General features: G+C 56.6%; 1 protein-coding gene across 3 annotated transcripts in view; it reads right to left on the bottom strand.

Moving 5' to 3' along the window:
* ANGPT4 (angiopoietin 4) overlaps positions 1-20,816 on the bottom strand; it is a 51,761-nt gene extending 30,945 nt beyond the window's left edge. For 2 of the 3 annotated variants that reach the window (XM_008529219.2, XM_008529220.2), the window contains exon 1: positions 19,783-20,589. In XM_008529219.2, the coding sequence (XP_008527441.1) occupies positions 19,783-20,088 (306 nt within the window). In that variant the 5' untranslated portion in view covers positions 20,089-20,589. Of the gene's footprint in view, positions 1-19,782 lie in introns of all 3 variants that reach the window. The other variant, XM_008529217.2, reaches the window with a different exon arrangement.
* Between the last annotated feature and the right edge of the window lie 2,649 nt (positions 20,817-23,465).

Genomic DNA, 23,465 nt, shown 5'->3' with positions numbered 1-23,465 from the left:
TGCCTCAGGGTAGCTTGAGTTCATCTTGAGTGATAGGAGCTCCTTTAGCACCCTCACTGGTACCCCCGCTTGTCCTGTGGCTGCAAGTGGCTGGTCGGGGCAAAGGCTGCCCACAGCTGGGGCCCATCACCCAATTGGCCTCACCCGCCCACCAGCATGGGCCCTGGGATGGCTAATCTGGGCCACATGGGCCCAGTTTGGCTAGGCTGGGGCTCCGGTGACTAATGTTGGCCTGTGTAGAGGGGGTTGGGTCTGTCCTAGGGCTCAGACACCAGCTGAAGGGTCGGGGGAAGGATCCCAAAGGAGGAAGTGACCCTGGGTGAGGTCTGCTGGAGCACCCAACCCCCAGGATTGGACCCGCCCCTTCTCTGTCACCCTCCTGTTGGCAGATTCTCCAGGCTGAGATAGGAATGGAGGCCTGACCTCCCGCCACCCCTCCAGCCTGCAGAGAGGCTGACCCTTGGCCCTTGGACCACCTCACGCTCCCCTTGGCCTGGGTTTGAGTTCTGGCTCTACCAAGCTCTAGTTGTGGGCCCCTGGGGAAGGAGACACTTCTCCGAGCCTCACTTTACCGATCTGTGACGTGGGGACAGTAAACCCTGCTCCTTGTTGGGGAGAAGGCATTTGGAAAAAGCCTTGAAGGACAGGAAAGGATCTCTGACAGGCCAGGGCTGGAGGAGGACGGAAGGATGATCGGATAGATGACAGATGAGCGTCTGTGGACGAGCAGTCCCAGTGGCCAAGGAGGTCTGCTCAGGCCTGCCTTCTCCTGCATTTTTTCTAGAAAAAAGACTTCAACTGTGGACAGGTCACTGTGGTCCATCCATCCAATGGACTCTATTCAGCAGTAAGAAGGAAAGAACCGTTGATGCACAAACACGGGTGAAGCTCGGCTGTACCATGCTGAGAGAAATAAGCCAGACTCAAGAGCTACACACTGTAAGATTCCATTTACGTGACTTTCTGGAAAAGTCAGAATCCATAATTGCCAGGGACCAAGGTCTGGGGGTGGGAACTGACTGCAAAGGGACACAGGGGAACCCGCTGGGGTATTGGCGATGTTCGCATGATTATGGTGGTGGTTACATTTGTCGGACTCTTAGAACTGTACATTAAAAGAGTAACTTCACTGTATGCGGACTATCCCTCCATAAAAAGCAAACTCACCAACATAAAGTTCTATAAATATGTTTGTAATAAATACCTTTCCTCAAATTAATCCCTCGCCCTCTGAGTTTCATTTGAGTATCCACTTGGGAATGGTTCTTGAGCACCTACTATGTGCTAGGCCTTGTACTGAGGACTAGGGAATCAGTAATGAACAAAATTAGCAAGTTTTGTGACTCCAGGGCAGTTCTGCTAAATACTTCCATTAGCTTCCCATAGGGATGAGGGCCATGAAGACATAAGACGGTGATGAGTGGGGTCGGGGGCAAGTTTAACCAGAGTGGCAGGGAAAACCCTCAGCAGAGAGGCCATCTGGGCTGAGAGGATGAGCCAGCTGTGGGAGAGTCAGGGGGAGTGGAATTCCAGATGGAGGGAAAGACGAGTGCAAAGGCCCTGGGGTGGGAGAGTGTCTGGTGCATTTGAGGATCGAAGAGAAGGTCAATAGCAATAATACACCCTGCCCATCTCTTTCCTGGAAAATGGTGCATGTCGCTCATATTTGGGAAAAGCATTTTGTCAACTACAGATAAAAGCCAACGCAGAGAGAGTAGTTCCTTGTGTCTGATGAGCCTGGGTTTGAAACACAGCTCTCAGCTTAGTGGCTGTGTGACTTTGGGCGTTTACCTGTCTGGGCTTCTTCTCTGGAATGGGGATAATCATAGTTCCCATCTCTGGGCTGTAGGGAGAATTCCTAAGACAACCCATGTAAAGAGCCTGGTGCGTGGTTACAGGATTGACACATGACAAATTCCAGTATGTCCATGTCACGGACTACTATGCAGCTGTTAAAAAGAATGCACTGATCTGAAAAGATGCCCCAGATGTAGTCTTGAGTGAAAACAGCAAGATGCAGAACATTACCTGTGCTGTGGACCCATTTGTCTGTAAGAAAGATCCAAATAATGTACTTTTCTGTATATATGTATGATGTATTTTTCTATGTATGTATGACGTATTTTGTCTGTATGCCTAGAAGACACAATCTACTCACAGTGGTGATTTACTTCAGGGGAGGGGATGACAATGGGGGTGATGCTGATGGTGTTTTCTTTCTATGTTACATATTTCTAAATGGTTTGGATTTAAAAAATTGAATGAGAATGCATACAGACATAATTAATATAATATTTAAAATCCAGTATATAAACCAAGTGTTCTTAACGGATGTCCCTAGACCCCGAGGGATCTGTGACTGGAGAAACGTTACGTTTTATTTTTTTTCACCAATCTCTAACTGACATGGCTTTTCCTACGGTGATGAATATAGGCCACGAATGGCCTTGGTGGTGGTGGCCAGTGCCCGTGACTTTGTCACCAGTAGAAATCACAGATATTCTCCCGTCTCATCACGGTGGCTGTGGACATCTACAACATATTGCTTACACTCATCATGACCTTGAAACGGTGGAGGGTGCTAGATCTACCACCAGGTCTTGTTACGTAATCAATGTATTAATTTATTATGCAATGAATTTAACATATTAACACAAAGGCGATATATGACTGTATCATGAATCTGTTTAAAAAATATTCTGATATCTATATCTCAAGGCAATTTGTTTCCTTTATAAATCTGTGCATTTAATTTTATGTTTTTAAAAATATTCTTCTGAGACAGGGTCCAGAGCTTTACCAGATTCCAGAGGGGCCCAGGGCCCAGGAAAGGGTCAGCCCTCTGATGGCCCCTCCACACGGGCCTCAGCGCCCAGCGGGCCGCCAGCTCGCAAGCAGGGGCTTTGCCTATCTTTCCTTCTGGTGCCGGGAAGGGTGTCTGGCAATTCATAGGTGCTCCATGGATATTTGTTAAGCTGAATGAATGAATGAGCTGGACTCCCTGGGAAGAACTAACTTTGAAATAAGCCACATCATTTGGCTCTGTGGTGCAGCCACTGGGAAACAGAGCAGCGGGAAAGGAAAGAAACGCATTTACAAAAAATTAAGTCTCGCCCTGAGCTGCCTCATGGCTTGTCACTTCCAGCCTTTGTGCCTCTATTCCCCCACCCACAGATGGGGTGATAACAGACCCAGTTTGTGGGGCTGAAGTGGGGAGTGACACATGTGGAGCTCCTAGGAAAGGGCCCTGCTGGTAGACATGCTTGGAGCCTCTCTGGTCAAGGATGCTGGGGGATGGCATGTCATGCCAGCGGGACAGAGCTGTGCTGGGGCAGGTGGCTTTGGGAGTTGAGGGCATCTCAGCACAGTGTCTGGCTCTAGGTCACTGTTGGTGGGGTCTTATCGGGAGGCCTGATCTGCTCGGGAGGGTGCGGGACTGGCCCTGGGGTGGGAACGGGACTGGAGGAGGATGAGGCCCAACAGCAATTCCTCTGGAGACTGGCAAGACTTCTAGCATTAGAACTCTAGGCTCTGGGTTCGAATCCCAACTTCTCCACTAACTGGCCATGGGGCCTTAGCCAGGCATTCTTTGCTCCAAGCCTCAGTTTGCTTATTGGTCAAAAGAGGGACCCTAAGGGGGCTGGCCCCGTGGCTGAGTGGTTGAGGTTCTGTGCGCTCCACTTCAGCGGCCTGGGGTTCACAAGTTCTGATTCCGGGCACAGACCTGCTCCACTCATCAGCCATGCTGTGGAGGCATCCCACATTCAAAATAGAGGAAGATTGGCACAGATGTTAGCTCAGGGCTCATCTTCGTCAAGCAAAAAGGGAAAAAAGAGGAAGATTGGCAATGGCTGTTAGCTCAGGACAAATCTTCCTCACCAAAAAAAAAAAGAGAGAGACTCTAACACCTCTTTCTGGGCTGAGTGTGATGAGGGATAAATGAGGCACCTGGGCAAAGAAGGGTGCCTGGCGCGTAACAGATGCTCAACAAACATTGTTGCTCTCCCTGCCTTCACTCCTTGAGAGGCTCTGGAAACTTCCTTTTGCTTTACCAGTACTTTTTCTGCAGGCCTGGATGGGGCTTCTATTTATATCCAGCCTTGGCTCCTCTTGGCTGTGTGGTCTCTCAGAGCCTCAGTTTCCCCAGCTGTAAAATGGGCACAGTAGTAGGGCCTACCACGGGGTTGTCGTGGGTTAAACGAGGCTGTGAGTGCTCAGTCTGGCATGTGCTGGGTGTGCAGTAACTTTAGCTGTAGTTATTATTATTGTTGTTGTTGCTAAGTGCTCACGCTCCGGCTGCCGCCTGGTCTGCCGCCTCATCGCCATGGGCAGCACAGGCTGGGGACTGGCACACCTTGGAAAGCTGGAGGCTCTGTCCTGGGGTTAGAATATTTGTCCTGACCTCTGGCCCCTCTGTCCTTTGCTGGCGGGACTTTACCAGGAGTGGGAGTGGGGGCAGAGGTCAGGGGCTCTTAGAGGATGCTGGTTGTCCTGGTGACCCTTTACGGCACCCCTACAATGTGCCAGGTATGCTTGGGCACCTTAGAAACAGCCTCTCATTCACTCTTTACCCCCATCCCCCACATGGAGGGTCTGCTAGGGACCCCCTTTTTTAGCTGAGAAAATGGAGGCTCGGACACACGGAGTCACTTCCCCCAGGTCACCCATCAGGTTGGCAGATGCTAGATTCGTACCTGGGTCTGCTGATTTTGGAGGCCGGGAGGTCAGGTCCGGGGGCCACAGGAGGGCCCGGGCAGGGCTAAGCAGGTGGAAGCGGTGCCTCCCTCACCCAGTGCAGGACCCAGGGGTCAGCCCTCCAGCCAGGGAGCCCAGAGGACCGGGCCAGCCCCGCTGCCGGCTTCTGCCTGTTGACTGACTTTCTGGGTCCCCTGCCCAGGTCGTGCCTGAACCAGACCAAAAACGAACCCGGGGTTTCTGAGAGTTGGGTGTGTGTTAAGGTGGAGGAAGGCCAAGGATTCGCCCCACAACATCCCCCATGTAATTGCGGGGAGGCAGTGGGGAGAGGAGATGAAGGCCACTGGATGGGGGGCGTCAGGAGACCCCGGGTTCTGTTCCCAGCTCTGCATCTCTGAGCTCTGTGACTTTGGTCAAATATTTCATCTCAGAGTAAACGCCATCCTTCTAGTTGTTCAGGCCCAAGCCCCCAGAGCCCGCCTTCACGCCCCTCCCTCCCCTGCCCCACATCAAATCTGCGGTCTCTACTCTGAATCACATCCAGAATCTGACCGCTTCCCCCCAGCTCACCACTTCCGCCCGGGTCCCAGCCTCCATCATCTCTGGTGGGGCCTCACAGCCTCCGTGTTGTGCTCTCGGCTTCTGTCCATGCTCCCCGGACCCCAATCTATGCCCCACACAGTAGCCAAAGAGACCCCAGTAAACCCAAGGCAGGTGACAGCACCTTCTGCTCAAAACCCTGCTGTGGCTCCCAGATCGCTTAGAGAGAACCCAGATTCTTCGCAAATTTCTTTCCAGGAGAAAAAGGGTCCTTACTTTGGAAACAGGTAAAACCTCCCCAAGGAGCAGGGTCCAAACGGGGCTGCCCTGGAGGCGGGGTGGGAACCAGGGGGGGCAGCCGGACAGGCTGAACCCAGGCACCCCGGCAGAAGGGGGTTAGAGCCCAGCCTGATGACGCAGGGGAAAGGGTCCCAGACAGGGAGGGAAACAGGGAGCAAAGACAGAGAGAGCCTGGAGGACCACACAGCCCAGCCCCATTTCACACACAGGGAAACTGAGGCCACAATGGGGAAAGTAACCTGCAGGGGGCTGCACAGTTGCTAGGGGCTCGGTCTAGCCAGACCCATGAAAATCTGGAAGGTCAGAGCTTCAATTGTTTTGTGGGGGAGTTTCCATTTAAATGTAAATTTTTGTAATTTTAACTTTTTGGAATGGGTGATATAAGCACATGGCTCAAAATTCTGAGGAATGAAAGGATGTGGAGTGAAAACAAATCTCCTCCCACCCCTGCCCCTGCCCATGGTTCCCCTCCCCACAGGCCAGTGAGGGGCTATCCCGGTTTCCGTCCAGAGAAGCTCTCTGCACGGACCAGCGGTGCCGATATCCCCTGCTCTAGTCTATAAAGTGGCCGCTCACCGTTCTGCGCCTGCTCCTTTTTACTTAATGTAATTTGCAGATTGTTCCACATTCATCCAGACAGACTTCCCTCGCTGGTTTAACGCCACACAGCATTCCATCTGTGGGCCACCACGGCTTCCTCACTGGGTCCCCTACAGCTGGGTCGGTAGGTTTCCCAGCTTTTGCCATTGCACCCGCGCTGCTTGTCCCCCTGTCCTTTAGTGCTCCTGCAAGGCTGCGTGGGGATCAATGCCTTGACCCAGAACTGTCGAGTTAAAGGGTGTGTACACTTGTGCCTGGAACAAACTGCCCCTGGAGAGGTCATGTCTGGTTTGCACACCGCGTTTGGAGGAAGGGCCCTGGGGTCTGCAGCAGTGGCTACGGGAGCCTGAGAGTTGCCCACCAGGGTCCCCCGAAACACAGCCACACCCTCTCAGCGTCGGGAGCACCCAGGGCTTCTCTCGTCAGCCTCCTTCTGACTTTCAGGTCAAATGCCCCCTCCTCCGAACACTCTCACCTCCCTGGCCGCCCCATCGAAGGCAAGCACCTGCCCCCTGCCCTACTCCACCCACGAGACCGTCTGGTTTCTTCAGGCAAATGAAATTGCCACAGTCACTTGTTATTTGCCTGTTTCCCCCGTGGGAAGATCAGCCCCGGGAGTGCTGGGCTGCCGTGCTCAGGGCCACATCCCCCGTGCCTCGAACAGTGCCAGGCACGAAAGAGATGCTCAGCAGATATTTGTTGAAGAACAAATGGGTCGGTTTTATGCAAGGGTGCCAGGTCTCCACTGACTAACTCTCCGGCTACTAGAAATACGTTTGGGGCCCCCGACCCAGACCAGCTGCTGCTGGCACCCCATGAGAGACGAGGCGAGGCCGCAGAGGCTGGAAGACCAGAGAGCGGAGAGACGACTGCACAGGGCAAGAAGGAAAAGGAAGAGATGCCAACGCGGAGACTGGAGGGTGGGAGGAGGGCTTCCAGGAGGAGCAGGGGGAGGCCCACAGCAAGGGAGGGAGCCAGCCTGGGGGTATCTGCAGGAGGAACATTCCGGAAATGACATGACACAGTCTCAGTGCTCATTTGTCTGTTCAACAGACTCCTTCAGGCGTGCCAGGACCTGTGCTGGGCGCTGGGGAGAGAGCGGGAGCCAGAGCAGGCCACGTTCCTGCTTGAGCGGTGGGCCGGGTGGGTGGGACCCAGCTGCCTGGGTCTCCGGAGGCACACTTGGGGCGCTCACCGCGGCCCTGGAGGCCTGGCAGATAGAGCTCACTTTGTCTTGGCTTCCTCATTGTCCCCATTTTACAGACGAGGAAAAGAAAGCACAGAGACGAGCCCGTTGCCCATGTCATACAGCTTGTGAGTGGCAGAGGCTGGCTTGGAAGGCAAACCCGCAGGCTCCCGAGTCCACACCCTTTGCCTCTCCAGTGGGCTGCTGGTGGCAGCCAGACTCCAAGACGGCCCCAGCGATCCACCCCCCGGTACTCATGCCCATGTGTCCCTCCCTCACCGAGTCAGGACTGGCCCGTGTGAGCAATAGGATATTACAGAATGCTTGGAGTGTGATTTCCACGGCTTCGTCATCACATTTTGGTTTCTGCTTGTCCCCTCTTGTATCACTTGCTCTGAGGGAAGCCTGCCACCGTGTCCTGAGGACCCCCAAGCGGCCCTGTGGTGGGGCCCATCTGGAGAGGAACTAAGGCTTGCCACCATCCAGCACCAACCTACCAGCCTGGTGAGCAGGCCCACTCGGAGGCCGGCCCTCCAGCCCGGGCCCAGCCCTCAGATGACCCCAGCCCCGGCTGAGAGCTGAGTGTAACCACATGAAAATAACCCGAGTGAGAAGTACCTTGTTAAGCTGCTCCTGAATTCCTGACCCTCGGAAGCTGCGAGAGATAATAAATGTTTGTGGTTATTTTAAGCTGCTAAATGTTTTAGAGTAATTGTTATGCCATGATAGATAACTCATGCACTGCTTTTGCAGAGGTCGCAGAGGTCAGACCCTCTGGCTTCCAAGTCCTGCCCCGCGGCTGGGCTGCAACGCTCCCTGCCATCCCAGGTCTCAGTTTCCTCTTTTTACAGTGGGGCTGCCTCTGTGGCCTGGGAGCCCCAGGGCCCAGGGTTGGCTCCTCCTCCCCTGCCCTGCTCCGGCCCCTCCCATCCCCTCTGGCCCACCCAGTCCCTGACCCCCGTGGTTTAACCCAGACCAGGGTTCTTTGTCTTGTTTTTTCTGAGCAGCCAGGCCCTGCCTTCCTCCGCTGTTTTCCTCCCTGCGAGAGATTCCACTGCTTGCCTTCTGGTCTGGGCTCCAAGCGGGAGGAGCGGGCGGGCAGGGAGCCAGGGGTGGAGGGTGTCAGGGCCCAGCGGGCCGTCGAGGAGGGATGGGCTTTTCAACTCAGCTCAACCCACAATTCCCGGCACAGGCTGGCTCCACCCCACTGCCAGCTGCCGCCGAGTCTGTGTGGGCCTAGAGCAGTGCACCGAGTCAGGCCTGGATCCCGTCCCACCCGGCCTTTCCTTTCTGTGCCAGTGATGGAGATGCTCTGAGGCTCAGTGGCCTCACGGGAAAATGGGGCTCATTGCTTCCCCCTCACAGAGGGGCGGAGGGGGATAAAGGAAATGGGCACTGGATCTGTGGTCCCCGGGAGCTGGGATTCTCTGTCTTGTTCGTGGCTGTAGCGCCAGGCCCAGCTCACTGCCTGGCCCTCAGTAGGAGTGTATCAATATTTGCTGAAGATTTGTGGCTGTCCTGCCTTCTGAGCCTCAGCTCGCGTGAGGTGGGGTAGACCCAGTGTCTGTCCAAAGTAAAGGGGCCACAGAGAGAAGGCAAGGAGGGGAGGAGCAGATCCGGATGTCCGTGGCCACTGCCCATCACAGAGCAATCCTCACTGGGGACAGGGCAGCAAAGTGGCAGCATCAGTTGCCAGCACCCAAGATCCCCGAGAGCAGGGTCCCGCCCAGGGAGGTCTGGTCTGGCCCCTGATGGGCATTCCAGTCTCATCTTGACCACCTTCTTCTGGCACTCTGTGCTCCAGCCACACTGAATGCTTTTCACTTCCTCCAAACCACCTTGCTCCATTCTGCCCCAGGGCCTTTGCACTTGCTATTCCCTGTGCCTGGAATGCTTTTCCCTTCCCTTCTCTGCCCAGGAACTGCCAATCCACCTTTCAAATCTCAGCCCTGTCCTAGTGCCCTCCTCCATCAAGGTCAGGCCTCCCATTATTTACCCCTAGAACTGGTGGGCCTCCCCTTCACAACGTGTATCACTGTCAGTTATTACATGTGAGAAATTACTGGGTTAGTGTCTCTGCTGCTGCTCCCTAAGGGGTAGGACTGAGTCTTCCTCGCTCAGTCCTGGCACTGTAAGCTCTCAGTAAACACCAGGGGCAGGAATGCTTCAGTGAGTGGAGGAATGAACACTCTCACCTCGCAAATGAAGCTCAGATTGCACGTGTGCGTGTGTGCACGTGTGCACACAACCCCAGAACTTAGTAACTGTGAGGACGCGTGGATTTGCCATGAGGTGCATGACATGCTGTGTCTCCTGTCGCCCTGGGGAGGAGACTCAAGATATCCTCAGCCGTGTGTCGGGAACCCCAGGTTCTGGTCCAGCTCCTGCCACTGACCCCGGGATGAATGTGGCTGAGTCACTGCCCTCCTCGGGGTCAGTGTCCTCCCTATAAAATGGAGGCAGAGAGAGGCGGTCTGTGCAGTGGTTCACAGTGGGAGTCTGGAGCCAGCCTGCCGGGGTTCAAACCCACCTCCCCCACTTCCTAGCTGTGTGAACTCTCTGGGCCTCAGTTTCCCCACAATAAATGGGGATCATAACAGTCCCCACCTTTTAGGGTGTCGTGAGGTTTCCTGAGTCAGTGTTTATGAAACATGACAGTGAAAGTCCCATACGTGTATCCGCCACAGCAGCACACTCACCCCGAAGAGAGAAGAAACAGGAACAGCTCGTCCCACATCCCCAAGAGCTGAGGCAGTGCCGGGCCAGTCCCCAGACCTCGATGCGCTCGTCTTTGGGCCTCCTGGCAAACCCAGGCACGCGCTCACCATCGTCCTCAGTTTACAGATGGAAAAACGGCGGCTCAGGCCCTTCCCACGTTTGCAGAGCGGTAAACCTCACAGATGTAAGGTTGAGCGACTAAAAGCAAATTGTAGACAGATATAATACTGTGACATCATTTATACAGGAAACAATATCCACAGGTTCGGGAGGGGGAGACGCAAGTAAGAGGCTGTCTCTGCTGAGTTCACAGTGCATCCCTGGCGGGGAAGGAGGCAGGAGAGCGGCAGGGGCTTGAAGGCATCAGTAAGGTTTCGTTTCTTAAGCTGGGTTGTGGTGAATTTTAGGTGACTTTCCTCTCTACCTTTTCAAACATCTACAACACTTCAGTAAAATTCTGAAACGCACAGAATAAACGGCAAGGAAATTAACCGAGAGATGATCAGGGCATGGGGACGACAAGTGGTTCTCTTTCCTCTGCGACTTTACACACCTCCATGTTTCCTAATTTTTGCACACTCAAAATTAGTCAAAAGCTGAGAAAAGCAACAAGGCTGTAAGGCAAGAGGGAGAGCTGGGACTGGCACCGGGGTCAGTGGACTCTGGAGGGAGAGGTCCAAGCTGCCCATCTGGGGCCCTGTCCAGCTCGTCTCAGCTCCCGGTGGGCCCCTCGGCAGCCCCCCAGGGCTTTCCTATGCGGGTTCTCCTCAGCTGCTGGGAAATCGTCTTCCTTCCTTCAGCCCCACGTGGTGGCCACGCTAGACCAGAGTGTCGGCCTGGTGTCAGGAGCGAAGGCCCACAAGGCTCTGCCAGCCTAAGCTTCCTCTGCCCAAGGGGAGGCGGTTTGGCTTTCAGCTCGAGTCCCCAGTCATCTCCTGGCCCGCAGACCCCACCAGACCTTTGCACACTCTGCCTTCTTTTGTCCTCACTTGAGCTACTTGTTGTCACGATCCCCACTTTGCAGATGAGGAAACTGAGGCCCAGGGAGGAGAAAAAGGGACTTTCCCAAGACCACACAGGGCAGGATGTAGAGAAGGTGGGGTCAGATTCCTGTGCTTCTGACTCCACACGGGTTTGCTCCCTGCGCCGCGCATTCCAGGCGTGTTCTCAGCAGCGGACGCTGCCCGGGCTCCCACTCGATGCCAGGCACTGTACCAGCCCTGCACGTGCATTAATTCACACAACCTCCATGGTAACCTGCAGAGTGGCCCCGTCTCATAGACAGGGAAACTGAGGCACAGAGTGGCAGAGCGACTGAGGACACACAGCTGGCCAGGAGTGGAGCTGCAATGCGGGTTGAGTGAGCGGGGCCCACGGCCCCCGCTCAGGCTCTGTGGGGTTTACCCTAGGCCCCAGGCCAAGGATGGGAGCTGCAACGGTAAGGACACCCAGCTGGAGGTTCTGGGGTCCCCGCAGCTTTCGAGGGCGCCACTGCTGGCTCAGGCACTGCCTGAGTCTTCTGTGCTGAAGACCCTAGAGAGGTTCCTCTTGCCTGAGGGGCTCCTGGGGAAGGAAGAATGTAGCAGCTATGAGATTCCCCTTTGGTGGCCAGAGCCTCTCTGTTCCCAAGGCCCCAGTTGGGTACCCAGGGACCAGGTCACAATGGCCATGTCTTGTTTATTAGCCAGGAAACTGGCCTAAGTGCTGAGAGCGTGGCTTCTGACATCACACAGTCTGAATGTGACCCTGACCTCACCTTTCCTGGCCGGATGGCCTTGGGCCAGTCAGCCAACCTCTTGGTGCCTCAGTTTCCTCATCTGTTAATGGGCAAACAATCTTACTTCATAGGCTCATTGTGAGAATTAAATGCAATAATTCTCACAAGGCAGGTAGGACAGTGTCTGGCACACAGGAAGTGCTTAATAAATGCTGGCCATAAATTCTGTTCTGTTCTCTTTCCTTCTCCCACACTCTCTCTGGGAGACAGGGCCTGTTTTGAGTTTCTCTTTACAGAGGAACCAATCAAGGCAGGTGGCTTCTCCAGCGCCCCACAGCTGGTCAGTTGCACCACTGGGACGTGACCCCTTGACCTAGTTCAGCCTGCCTCAGACCCCACAGCAGCTCTGGGGTCCATTCCAGACATTTCAGAGCCGGCTCTGCGGTGAAGCAAATGCTCTGAGGCCGGAGTCTGGGCAGAGGGGCAGGCTTAGGGGGCAGACCGGGGGCCTGTTTTCTCACATTTCCTGCCCCAGGAGAGAGAGGAGAGGGTCTGTGTACATCCCAGCCCAGCCGAGCTCTGGGAACACCCCCGTGGGATGGCCTGGCCAAGCCCCTGAACAAATGAACCTGTCCCTGGGGGGAAGCCGTGTGAGGGGCTGCTGCTGCCGCTGCTCCATGGTCATCGCTGGGCCGAGCGCATCTGGGCCAGCCGTTACAACCTCATTCCTCCAAGAAGGGGAGCTGTTCCCCCATCCCAACCCCCACCCCAAACAGAAGGAGCCAGCGGTGAAGTTAGGAAATCAAACCCCAAGACAGTTTGTTCGGCAATCGAGACTCGTTTCTTGTTTGGATAACCGAAGGACGAAAATGCCAAGAATTTACGGGCAGCTTGGGGAGGCCGAGGCAGCTGGGAGTCCTGGGCCAGTTAGGGAGGGTCTTGGGCTGGGCCAGGACCCCACGCTGTGCTCCCGCTGGATGTGGTTTTGACCCACGTCCAGCCAGGCAAGGCCTCGAGTCCGCTGGGCTGAGGGGTCAAGTTATTCTGAGGTTTGACGTCAGGGCCCTGGAGCGAATGGCAGAGGCTGGGGGCAGTGCCAGGCTGGGAGGCTCCTGCCCAGCCCTGACCCCTCCACGCTTGGCTTTGAGTGTAGAAGGGGAAGAGAAAGAGGCCCCAGCTGGGAAGCCTGGCTGAGGGGTGGGCACTGGGAGTTGGGCAGGTGTGTCCTGGGTCCTCCGGTGTGCACAGAGCATGTGGATGCTGGGGGAGGTAGAGGCAGGAGGGATGCATGGCCTAGGGGTGAGAGGAGGACCTCAGAGAGAGACAGCGAGAGATGCAGGGAGAGATTCAGAGAGATGCCAGCCAGACAGGAGAATCAGAGAGTGACGGAGACACCCATAGAGTCAGAGATCTGAGTCAGCGCCAGCGTGCGAGCTCCAGGAGAGAGACCCACAAGAGGCAGAGAGACACAGAGCTGGAGAGAGGCAGAGACAGACAGCGAGACAGGTGGAAAGGGTCTCGGCACCGGTGCAGGCGAGAAAGTGGAGGGCCCCACAGTTTTGGGGTTCTGCCCTGCCCCTGAGACCCCAGATTCAGAGGGAGCTGTACTGCTCTTGGGTGCTGGGGGGGGTCGGGGGCTGGGGGGCTTGTGTCGGCCCTGGCTTCCGCACTCTCCTCATCCGCAGGACGGGTCCCCGCGGGGGGCACGGAGAAGGCAGAGGATGGCACCTCCTGGCACGGAGACCCGGGGTAGCTGGGGGAACGATGGAACAGGAGGAGCGTTGGTTGAGCCCCTGCTGCGGGCAGATGCTCTCCTGGCTCTGGGAGGAGGTGGCTTCATTCTCCTCGTCACACAGTTGGGGCACTGAGAGCAGGGCCGGCCCTGGCTCACAGAGCTAGTCCTGGGCAGACCCAGGAGGCCGTGTGACTAACCACCGTGCCGCACGGCCCAGCCGCAGGAGCCTGCTCTCCAGCTGGCTGTGTCCTCCCACCCCCTCGGCATTCCTGGCTGCTGCTTTTCTGCTTTTCACCCAGATGAGGGGGTGGAGCGGAGCCAAGAGCTGATGTGCAGCCCACCACAGCGACTCCAGACGTGAGTCACTGGGGCAGAGGCTCTCCAGGAGGAGGAGGGGAAGGAAGAGAGTGGAAGGAGGGGGAGAAGAGTAGAAGGCAGGGAGGGGGAGGGGTGCAGAGGAGGAGAGAGAGGAGGAAGGAGAGGGAGCAGCCGACCCTCCCTGCCATGCACTCGGGGTACTGGCGGGAAGACATCAGCCCATTGCATACTGGGAGAAAGAATGGGCATCGGGGGGTTTGGGAATTTTGAGGCAGAAGGCAACAACCCAGCGTCTCTCAGATCTTGCCTCCCCCACCTCCTTGACACCCTCTAGAGTGAGGAGACAGACCCTGCAGTTTGGAGTGAGGATTCCAGGTTGACTCTCGCTGCCGCGTGACTCTGGCAAGTCCCTTTCCCTCCCTGGCCTCAGTTTCCTTGCCTGGAGAAACAAGGAGAAGGGTTCGGGGCATGGGCTGGGTAGGTGTTGGCTGCTGGGAGCTTGCCACAGCGCCCATGTGCCCACCCAGAGGAAGAGAATCGTGCCAGGTGCTTGGTCTGGGGAGGCCGGGCACCTCCAGCCATCCCTGGTCACCCCTAGTGGTGACGGTGATGCTACTAGATAAAAATATTTTGAAACTAATTTTTTTTCTCCTTTGGGATATTACAGCAGAAGCCAAAAAGAGGCCTTCAAGTTTCAAAGGCTCTGAGACGTGCCAGACCCAGAGAATGCGCGAGAGGAGAGCCAGAGGAAGGTCGCGGCCACAGAAGGTAGCCAGCATCTCCCTGAGTGGGGCCGGGGAGAGCCAGAGGGAGAGAGACGAGTGTTCACAGGCTGTGTCTTCCTGAGCCAGGGACCACATGTCTCAGCTGCGGGAGGAGCGACCCAAGAATTTCAGGACTCATGTTTCTATTCCCAGGGAACTCTTAATAGAAACAGCCAATGTTTATGAAGAATTTACTACATGCTTGACACCGGGCCAAGGACTTCATGCACATCATCTCATTAAATCCTCATTGAGGCGGGTAATGTTGTCATCCCATCTTACAGGTGAGGAGACTGAGGCTCAGAGAGGTGAAGCAACTTGTGCCAGGTCACACAGCTAGGAAGGGACAGAACGAGTCTCGAATCCCAACAGTTGGGCTCCAGAGTTGGGACTCTCACCTTCCAGGCTATGCTGCTGCCCCAGGAGGTGACAGGACCCAGGGGAAAGTGACTGCCAGGTGTGTTCAGTACGATGGGTCTGATCTTGTGGCAGGCTCCACGGGCACAGGGTGACTTGGTGGTGACCCGACACCAAGGGGCATGAAGGGAGTGCTCAACCCCATGGGCCCCTTACCCAGGAGATGGCGCAACAAACCCCTGCTTGGACCCTCCCAGAGACCAAGCAGAATTGGGGACCCCTCAAGAACACCAAGTTGGATAGTGACAGTCCCAGCCCCGAGGTTGCCTGCCACCCTTGGACTGACCAAGATTGAGCTTCCCCACCCAGGCGTGCAGGGCTCAAAATAGAGATGATGCAGAATCACATAAAAGTCCGTCAATCTACTGTGTTCTTGCCTGGGTGGGCTCCCCGATGTCTTCACGAAGCATGTGCGGCAGCCGGGCGGCAGGCTGAGAGCAGTGAGTGAGCCGTCCCACCACTCTGCCCGCCACCCCCTGACATCCTGTTCTTTTCTCCATTTCGCACATGGGGAAACTGAGAATTGCTCATCCACAGCCACGTGGCAATTAAGTCCAGGGCCGGGATGTGAACTCAGGTCTGCCTGACTCCCACATCAGTGCTCTTTGCTCCATGGTGCTCTATGGTGACCCCTGCCCAGGACTGTTGGGCTAGGGGGACGAACACCTGGAGAGGACATTCCACTGCAGGCTGAAGAGGTGAGCTGGGTGACCTTCTGACCCGAAAGCCATCGATTTCAATCCATCCCTGGGCTCGGCCAATGTTGCCCGAGCACCAGGCACCCAGGGGAGTCAAAGAGGGACGAGAGGGTCAGACTTGGGGTAGAGAAGCCAGGTGGGAGGTGACGAGGCCTGAGCCAGGGCAGCACCCGGGGACAGAGGAGGATGGATGCCAATGAGAGAAGCTGAGGTGATAGGATGGATGAGACCTGCTGCCTGGGCGTGAGGTGGGGTGGAGGGCCCCCTGGGCCGCGGAAGCCCTGCTGGCTGGTGGTAACACCTTAAACAGAGAGAGGTGGGCAGAGGAGGGAAGAGTCGAGTTTCAGGCAGCTTTGGAGTTGAGACCCCATGGGCCCTCAGAAAAGAGATGCCCGGAGGTGGGGCAGGGTCATGGATTTGGGGCTCTGGAGCCCATCAGACGCCAATTTGGTGTCGTCACGGAGCAGGTTGGAGATGGTGCTGCAGGAGTGGCGGGGGCAGTGCCGCGAAGCATGAGAGGAAACAAAGTGTCAAGACTCAGTCCTGGGAAACATCAACATTTCAGGGGAGGAGGAGGAGTAGGAGCCACCTGGGAGATGGGAGGAACATCCAGTGTCCATGCATCTACACACCCACACATCCACACATCCACGCATCCACACATCCATGCATCCATGCACTGATGCATCTACACATCCACACATCCATGCATCCACACATCTACACATCCAAGCATGCACGCATCCACGCATCCACACATCCACGCATGCACGCATCTACACATCTACACACCCATGCGTCCACTCATCCACGCATCTACACAACTACACACCCACATGTCCACACACTCACACATCTGTGCATCCATGCGTCCCCATATCTGTACATCCAAGCATCTACACACCCACACATCCACACAGCCACATATCCACGCATCCATGCATCTATGTATCTGCACACCCACGCATCCATGCATCCATGCATTTGACAGCCATGTATTGAGCACCTACTGTGTACCAGGCACTGTTCTTGGCCATGGGAACCCACTAGCGAACCAGACAGATGCAGTCCCTGGCCCCCTTGGAGCTCACAGACCTAGAGAAATGCTTTTAAGAACAGATGGGAGAAGTGTTAAGAGAGAAAACCAAAGCCGGGTGACAGGACAGAGGGTGACAGGAGGTGGGTGGCTATTTTAAATGGTTGTGGACAGGGAGGGCCTTTCTGAGGTGACATCTGAGCAGAGACCTGAGGGAGGTGAGGCGTGAGCCGTGCGGGTGTCTAGGGGCAGCTGTACTGCAGGCAGGAAGGACTTTCGCTCTTGTTCTGAAGAGACGGGAGTCCTGGGAGTTTCTGAGTAGAAGAGGGCCAAGATCTAACTTAGGTTTCAACGGGATCCCTCTGTCTGCTGAGTGAAGAATGGACTGTGGGGGCCAGGGTGGGAACGGGAGCCCACTGGCTGTGATGACTGTCCGGGTAGGAGCTGGAGGCGGCCGGTCCAGGGTGGGGCCAGGGAGGTAGGGAAAGTGGTCTGAGCAGCTGTGTTTTGTCGATGAGGCCTTGCTGATGGAGATGGCTTCTGGAAGGATGGTGTTGGTCAGCAATGTCAAATCTGTCAAGAGGTCAAGTGAGCTGAAGATTGGGCCGTGGCCATCAGAAGTGGGAAATGGGATGTGGGAGGTGGCCTTAGGGGAAGGAAGAAATGGGAAGTGAAGAGGTGGAGCAGAGTGTGGGGACTTCTGAGAGCCAGGCCGGAATCTGAGGGGCTGTGGCTGGAGAAGAGGCTTGCCCCCACTCTGCTTCCTCCTCCTTTTCTAATGGGAGATATTTGGATGAGACTAAACCCTGAGAGGAAGGACCAGCAGAGAGGGAGGAGTTGTCAGGTACGCAAGAGGGGATGGCTGGTTTGAGGAGGTTGAGGGGCTGAAGGCGATGGGACCTGCAGCCTAGGAGGGAGAACAGCCTTGGCCTGTGGAGGAGCCCCTTCCTTCTGAGCCAGAGAAAGGCTCTGGGAACTGGTGGGTGCATGGGTGAATCTGCAGGTGTGGGGCAGGCAGCTGCAAGGTATCTGTCCCCTCAGCCCCATTTCTCCCTGAAGTAGGAGGCCTGTGGTCTGGTGAGAGGATAAGGGGGCTGAAGATGGAGCCTCAACCAGGAGGTGAGATTTTGAATGACCCTTAAGGGGCGAGAAACAGCTGCCTGAAGAGACACACACAGATTTCAGGGCAGCACGGAGCTCCAGTGTGTGAGGCCAAGAGCTTCCTTGAGGGGGGATTGAGGGTGGGCAGGCTGGACACGCTACAGGGCAGGTGGGCAAGACAGTGAGTGAGGGCTGAGGAGACAGGGGGCAAGGCAGGAGTGAGAGGGGAGGTCAAGTGTGCACGTGCACGAGTGTGTATGCAAGTGTGCACGACACAGGTTGGTTACATAGGTGCAGCCTCTGCATCTCGGGGATGGATCGACCCAGGGTGTGTGCACAAGGCCATTCTTCAGAAAACAGTAGGAAAGTACCAGAACTTCAATTCATATGATTTCCTGTCATCTTTTTAAAGTTCTGTCTTCATTTGTGTCATACCCTGTATGTATTATATTAATAAGGGGTGTGTGCATAAGTACTAAATAAATACGCATGCATCCGGGGAGTGAACGTGATGTGAACAATTTGGAAACCACTGCTGAGAAGGGGCGACTCCTTGGAGAGGCACCTGGGGAACACACTTTCCCTTCTGCTCTCACCCCACAGTCTGCAGTTAACACGTTCTTGGCTCCAGGAATCCGTCTGCTCCCACCACCCCACGCCACCACCCAGACCAGCTCCTGTGCCTGGGGCCTGGGGCCCTTGCTCTCCCTCAGTCACTTCTACTTAGGGGCTCCGGTCAGCCCCATCCTGGACCCCGCAGGACGCCTTTCCTGCCCCCATGCCCACCCACGGCCAAGACCACCCACGGCCAAGCCCACCTCCGTCGCCTCTGCACCTCTATGCCTCACCTAGGGCTTGGCACACAGTAGGTGCTCAGAGTCTTTGCTAAAAGAATGAGGACAGAATGTCCTAGAGCAGCCCTGGCCTTGGGCTGAAACGGTGGTGGAGTCCTCAACTCCTAGACCTCTGCCACCCCATATCCAATTCATCAGCGGGGCTGGCCTGTTAACTCACCCTTCAGAATATTCCAGAATCTGATGGGACACACGCCCTCCCCGCCCGTCCTGCTCCAGGCCTCCGTTGTCTCTTGCCTGAGGCCGCAGCAGCTCCTCCCTGGGCTCCCAGCATCCATCCTGCCCTCTATGGCCTCTTCCGTTAAAACTGAAGCTGGTGTGTCTTTCCCAGCTCAAAACCCTGCAGTGTCTCCCAAGTCGCTCAGAGCAAGACCCAGCGTCCTTCCAGTGGCCCCTGAGGCCCGACACGTGCCCTCCCCTCCCCTCCCTTCTCAGCTCTCATCCTCCACCCCTGCCTCCCCCTCCTTCTCTGCTCCAGCCGCCCTGCTGTCCCCCAGGCGCCCCACTGCATCCCACCCCATAGCCTTTGCTCCTGCTGCCCCTGCGCTGGGAAGCCCTCCCCGGGTCCCTGCCTGGGCGGCTCCATCACTTCACTTGTTTTCTGAATTCAAATGTCACCTCCTCTGAGAAGTCCTCCTCAATTATCTGACCTCACATAGCCACGCCAGTCACTCCTTGCCCTCTTCGCTCCTTCATTTTGCTTCACCCTCTGACACAGTAGATATTTATCATTCATCTCTTTCTACCTCTTTCCCCTACTAGTCCAGAAGGGCACCCACTGTTCTGTTTACTGCGTTATCCCAGCATCTAGGACGGGCCAGGCCTGTGGTCAGTGCTCAGCAAGTTTCTATCAGATGAATGAATGAATGGCTGTTAGGGAGCCAGGTTTCCAGTTCTGACTCTGCCCAGTCTTGCTGTGTGGCCTCAGGCTCATCCCTGCCCCTCTCTGGTCCTCATTATCCCAATCCGTACAATTCAGAGACAAGGGTCCCATCAGCCTGGCCCTCTGTGCCCAGGGAAGGCCTCTGGGGTGGCCACTCCCCCTCCGCATTGAGACAGACCCCAGAGCCACCCAGCACCCCCTCTGCAGGCCCAGCTCTTACCTTCTGCAGCCACTGCGTGTTGTTCTCCAGCATCTTCTCCAGCTGCCGCACCCGCTGGGCTGACCAGTCCCCGAGGTTCAGTGTGGCGGCGGCCGGCGAGTCCCTCTGGAGGCTGTTGGAGCCCCCGAAGGCCTCAGGCTCGGACGCGCAGGGCTCAGGCAGCACGAAGGTGTAGCTGCACTGGCCGTGCTGGACACGGTGCGCCCGCCGGCGCCCGCCCGCCTCCTGCCCTCTCCGCTGGGCTGCAGTCACGGTGGCCACCATAAGGAGGAGGCTGCCCAGCAGCATGGCTGGCCAGGAGGGCATCCAGAGATGTGGCGATGGCGAGGGGTGTCTGGTCAGAGCCCCCAGGGACTCTGCCTGCCAGCGCCCCCTCCGTGCCCGGGATGTGCTGTGTGGCCGAGCGTGGACAGGCCTGCCCGCAGAGCCGCGGCTGCAGACCCTGCTCGGCCGAGCGCCGTGTCCAGGCGGCTATTTATACTTGCTCCAAACTCCACAGCTGCGGCTTCCTCCACCGCCCCCCGCTCCCGCCCCGACACCCCTCACCTCTGTTTCCCTTCCCTTCCTTCCTCCTCTCTTTTGCCCACACACTGCCCTGTCTGTCTGTCCTGCCGTGCACCGGCCTTGCTCTGCCCTCCTCTGAGTCCTTTTATTATCCAGCGGGGGCCTGGCCTCCCTCCGAGAGAGAAGGCAAGAAAACAAGACACACAGACACGTGCGTGCACACTCACACACACGCACACACAGTGCTGCCTGCCTCAGAAAACCAAAAGCAACAGCAGCCTCTCTTCCTGTCTCTGTCTCTCTGTCTCTCCCCAGCCTCCCCCAGCCAAGGCTGGGATCTCAAGTTTCAGCCCCCCACGCCGCCCCCGTCCCTCCCTCCCTCCACCTTCCCCGCTCAGGGTCCATGTTAGCAGCTCGCTGGGAACACCAGCGAAGTGACCCCCAGGGAGACAAAGGGAGGGGCAGAGGGGTGAGGCTGGGGAGGACGCAGCCAGGCCAGTCTGTTCCTAGAGGCAGAGAAAGTCCTTGCCAGGACAGGGAAGTGGGCGCCCCAGCCAGGAGCTGGCTCCCATCTTCCCTTCTCCCTCGGGGCCTGGGGGACGCTGGACTCCAGGGTGGCCCTGGCTTGGTTGCTGTGACAGTAATGAGAGGTTGTCTTGTCCCAGGCCAGCTTGTTCTGGGGCCGCCTTTGGCTAGAGCAGGGAGGTGGGTGCGGGGAGAAGAGCTTGGGGTGCAGTGGTGGCTGGCCAGCCTGGAGTGGCTGGCTCCAAATCCCGCCCCCACTGCTGGCCATGAGACCCTGGGTGGGCAGCTTCGCATCTCTGGGCCTCTACATCTTGGGTAAGCCCCATCTCTTGTGCGAGGAATGTGCTGAGCATGGGGACTCAGGAATTTTTGGTTTACTCGTTGACCCATTTACTGGTAAAAATCCTGGCTCCACCGCTTACCAGCTGTGTGACTTTGGGCAAGTCACTTAACCTCTCTGTGCTTCTGTTTCCTCTTGGGGAACCAAAGGAAATATATCATCCATTTCACAGGGTGTGAAAATTAAGTGAGTCAGAACAGTGCTGGTACAGGGTGAGCACTAAATAAATATTTTTTATTGTGGTTGTCAGCATCACAGTTATAATGTAGCTCCCCTCCCCCAACCCTCAGGAACGTAACACCCACGAGGGCAGGGGTTTGTCCCTGGGGGACATGGTCACTGGGCAGGAGGTGCCCGGGAGCTGGTTGGGCCTCTCCTGGGTGGGCTGCCTTCCGGCTTTCTCTGCTCGTTTTCCCAGCATGGGGGCCAGTCCGTCTGTGTGGTATTGTTTTTTTTTCCCTTTGTTTTCCCCAATGCTGAGGGCAGGCAGGCTGCTTGGGGGGGAGGGAGGGGGAGTGGTCTAGGGCCGCATCCGGGGGACTGAGAACGTCGCCCCAGGTGTGTGGGGCTATGGCAGGAAAAGGAAAGCAGCTGGTTATCAGCCACCGGCGTTCCTGGAGCTTCCTGTGTGCTGGAGCCCTGTGCGCCCACCTGCCGTCACTGTCTCGGCTGTGAACGGGGTCACTGCACCTCCGGCCTTGCGAGGAAGAAGCGCGTTAACGCAGCCACAAGTTTATCACAGCGCGCGGCCCAGACGGCCGGCCCTGGAGAGGGCGGCTGTCATAGGGGTGTGTGGGTTGAGCCGCGTGTAATCCCAGCGAGGCCAGCATTCTTGTTTTCCCCGTGTCACAGGGGAGAAAACCAAACCCCAGAGCAGGGGAGCAGTTTGCCCAAAGTCACACAGCCTGTTGGTATTTGACCCGAACTGACGGTGGGCAGGCTCCACCACCAGGCTGAGCCCAGAGCCCATCCCATGCCTCCCAGTTACCCCCTGGGGCCGTGGGCCAGGACACTCACCCCTCAGCCTCGTTCTCCTCATCTATGCACTGGAGAGGGGTCCTCTGGGGCTCCCAGATGACAAAGGGAAGCTCCTGGTACCGGCAACGCCTTTCATCTTATTGATCGAAAGAGTGAGTGAACGAAGGTAATCTCCTTGCCTGCATAGGCTTAGTTAAATAGACACGGGCCTGGTAATTGCGCCAGTGGCCCTCTGCACAGAAGAGGAAACGGAATTACCTGTCCACAGAAGAAATGTAGGTAGGATCCAGAGAAGAGTTCTGGAAAGCCTGGGGGACAACCCTGCCAACTCTATACCTCCATTTCAGTACCTCCTTCTCACCTCAGGACCTTTGCATATGCTGCTTTCTCTGTCCAGAACACTGTTGTCCACCCACCCTCACCCCCACCTTTCACCACTGTTCCAGTTACTGTGGCTGCCAACAGATTATCCCAATACTTAGTGGCTTAAAACAAAAATAGTCGCTTATTGTCTCTAAGGGTTTCTGTGCATCAGGAATTTGGAGCAGCTCAGCTGGGCAGTCTGCTCGGGTCTCTCACGAGGTTGCAGTCAAAGGGTGGCTGAGCTGGGGTCATCGCAAAGGCTTCTTCCCTCGCCTGTCAGCACCTGGGCGCCCAGGCCCACCATGGTGTCTCCAGCTGGTCTCTCCAGCGTGGCGGCTTCCAGAGAGCAGGCGGGAGTTCCATCGCCTTCCTCTAGGACACCCTTACACCCCATAGGCTGTGACCTGGCCCTGAAGTCCTTCAGTGGACCTTCTACCACATTTTATTGGTGGGGGTTTGCCCAGGTTCAAGGCAGGGAACACAGACCCCGCCCCTCGACGGAAGAGCTCTTGGGCCTGGAGGAGCGTTGCCGCAGCGGGCTCAGGAAATGCTACAGCAGGAGCCCTGACCGTGCTCCCTCGGAGCCCTGTGCCAGTCTTAAGTTGGGAGCTCCCGTCACCTAGTCCTGCCCTCTGTCTCAACCCTTCCCAAGGGGCCGGAAGGCTCATCGCTGGTGCAGTTACTCACCTCTCTGTTTGTCCCCAGCATTGGACCTACAGTGTGTCCTCAGCAAATATCTGCTGAATGAATGAATGAATGAATTAATGAATGAGTGAGGGACTGAGATGCGGAGCCAGGCTCTCCCTGTCTGGCTGACGGGGCACCGCCATGGGGCTGTTCTAATGGGGCAAACCCGGGAGGACGCAGAGCCGGGCGGCCTTGGGCAGATGGCCGGCCTCAGCAGGGGAGCGTGGACAGCCTCGCGGGGGAGCCCTGGGGAAAGTTTGCAAACAGTCAGGATCTTTAAACACAG

Source organism: Equus przewalskii, chromosome 21, assembly GCF_037783145.1.
Source record: "Equus przewalskii isolate Varuska chromosome 21, EquPr2, whole genome shotgun sequence".
Lineage (NCBI taxonomy): Eukaryota > Metazoa > Chordata > Mammalia > Perissodactyla > Equidae > Equus > Equus przewalskii.
This window is presented reverse-complemented; position numbering and strand designations above follow the sequence as displayed.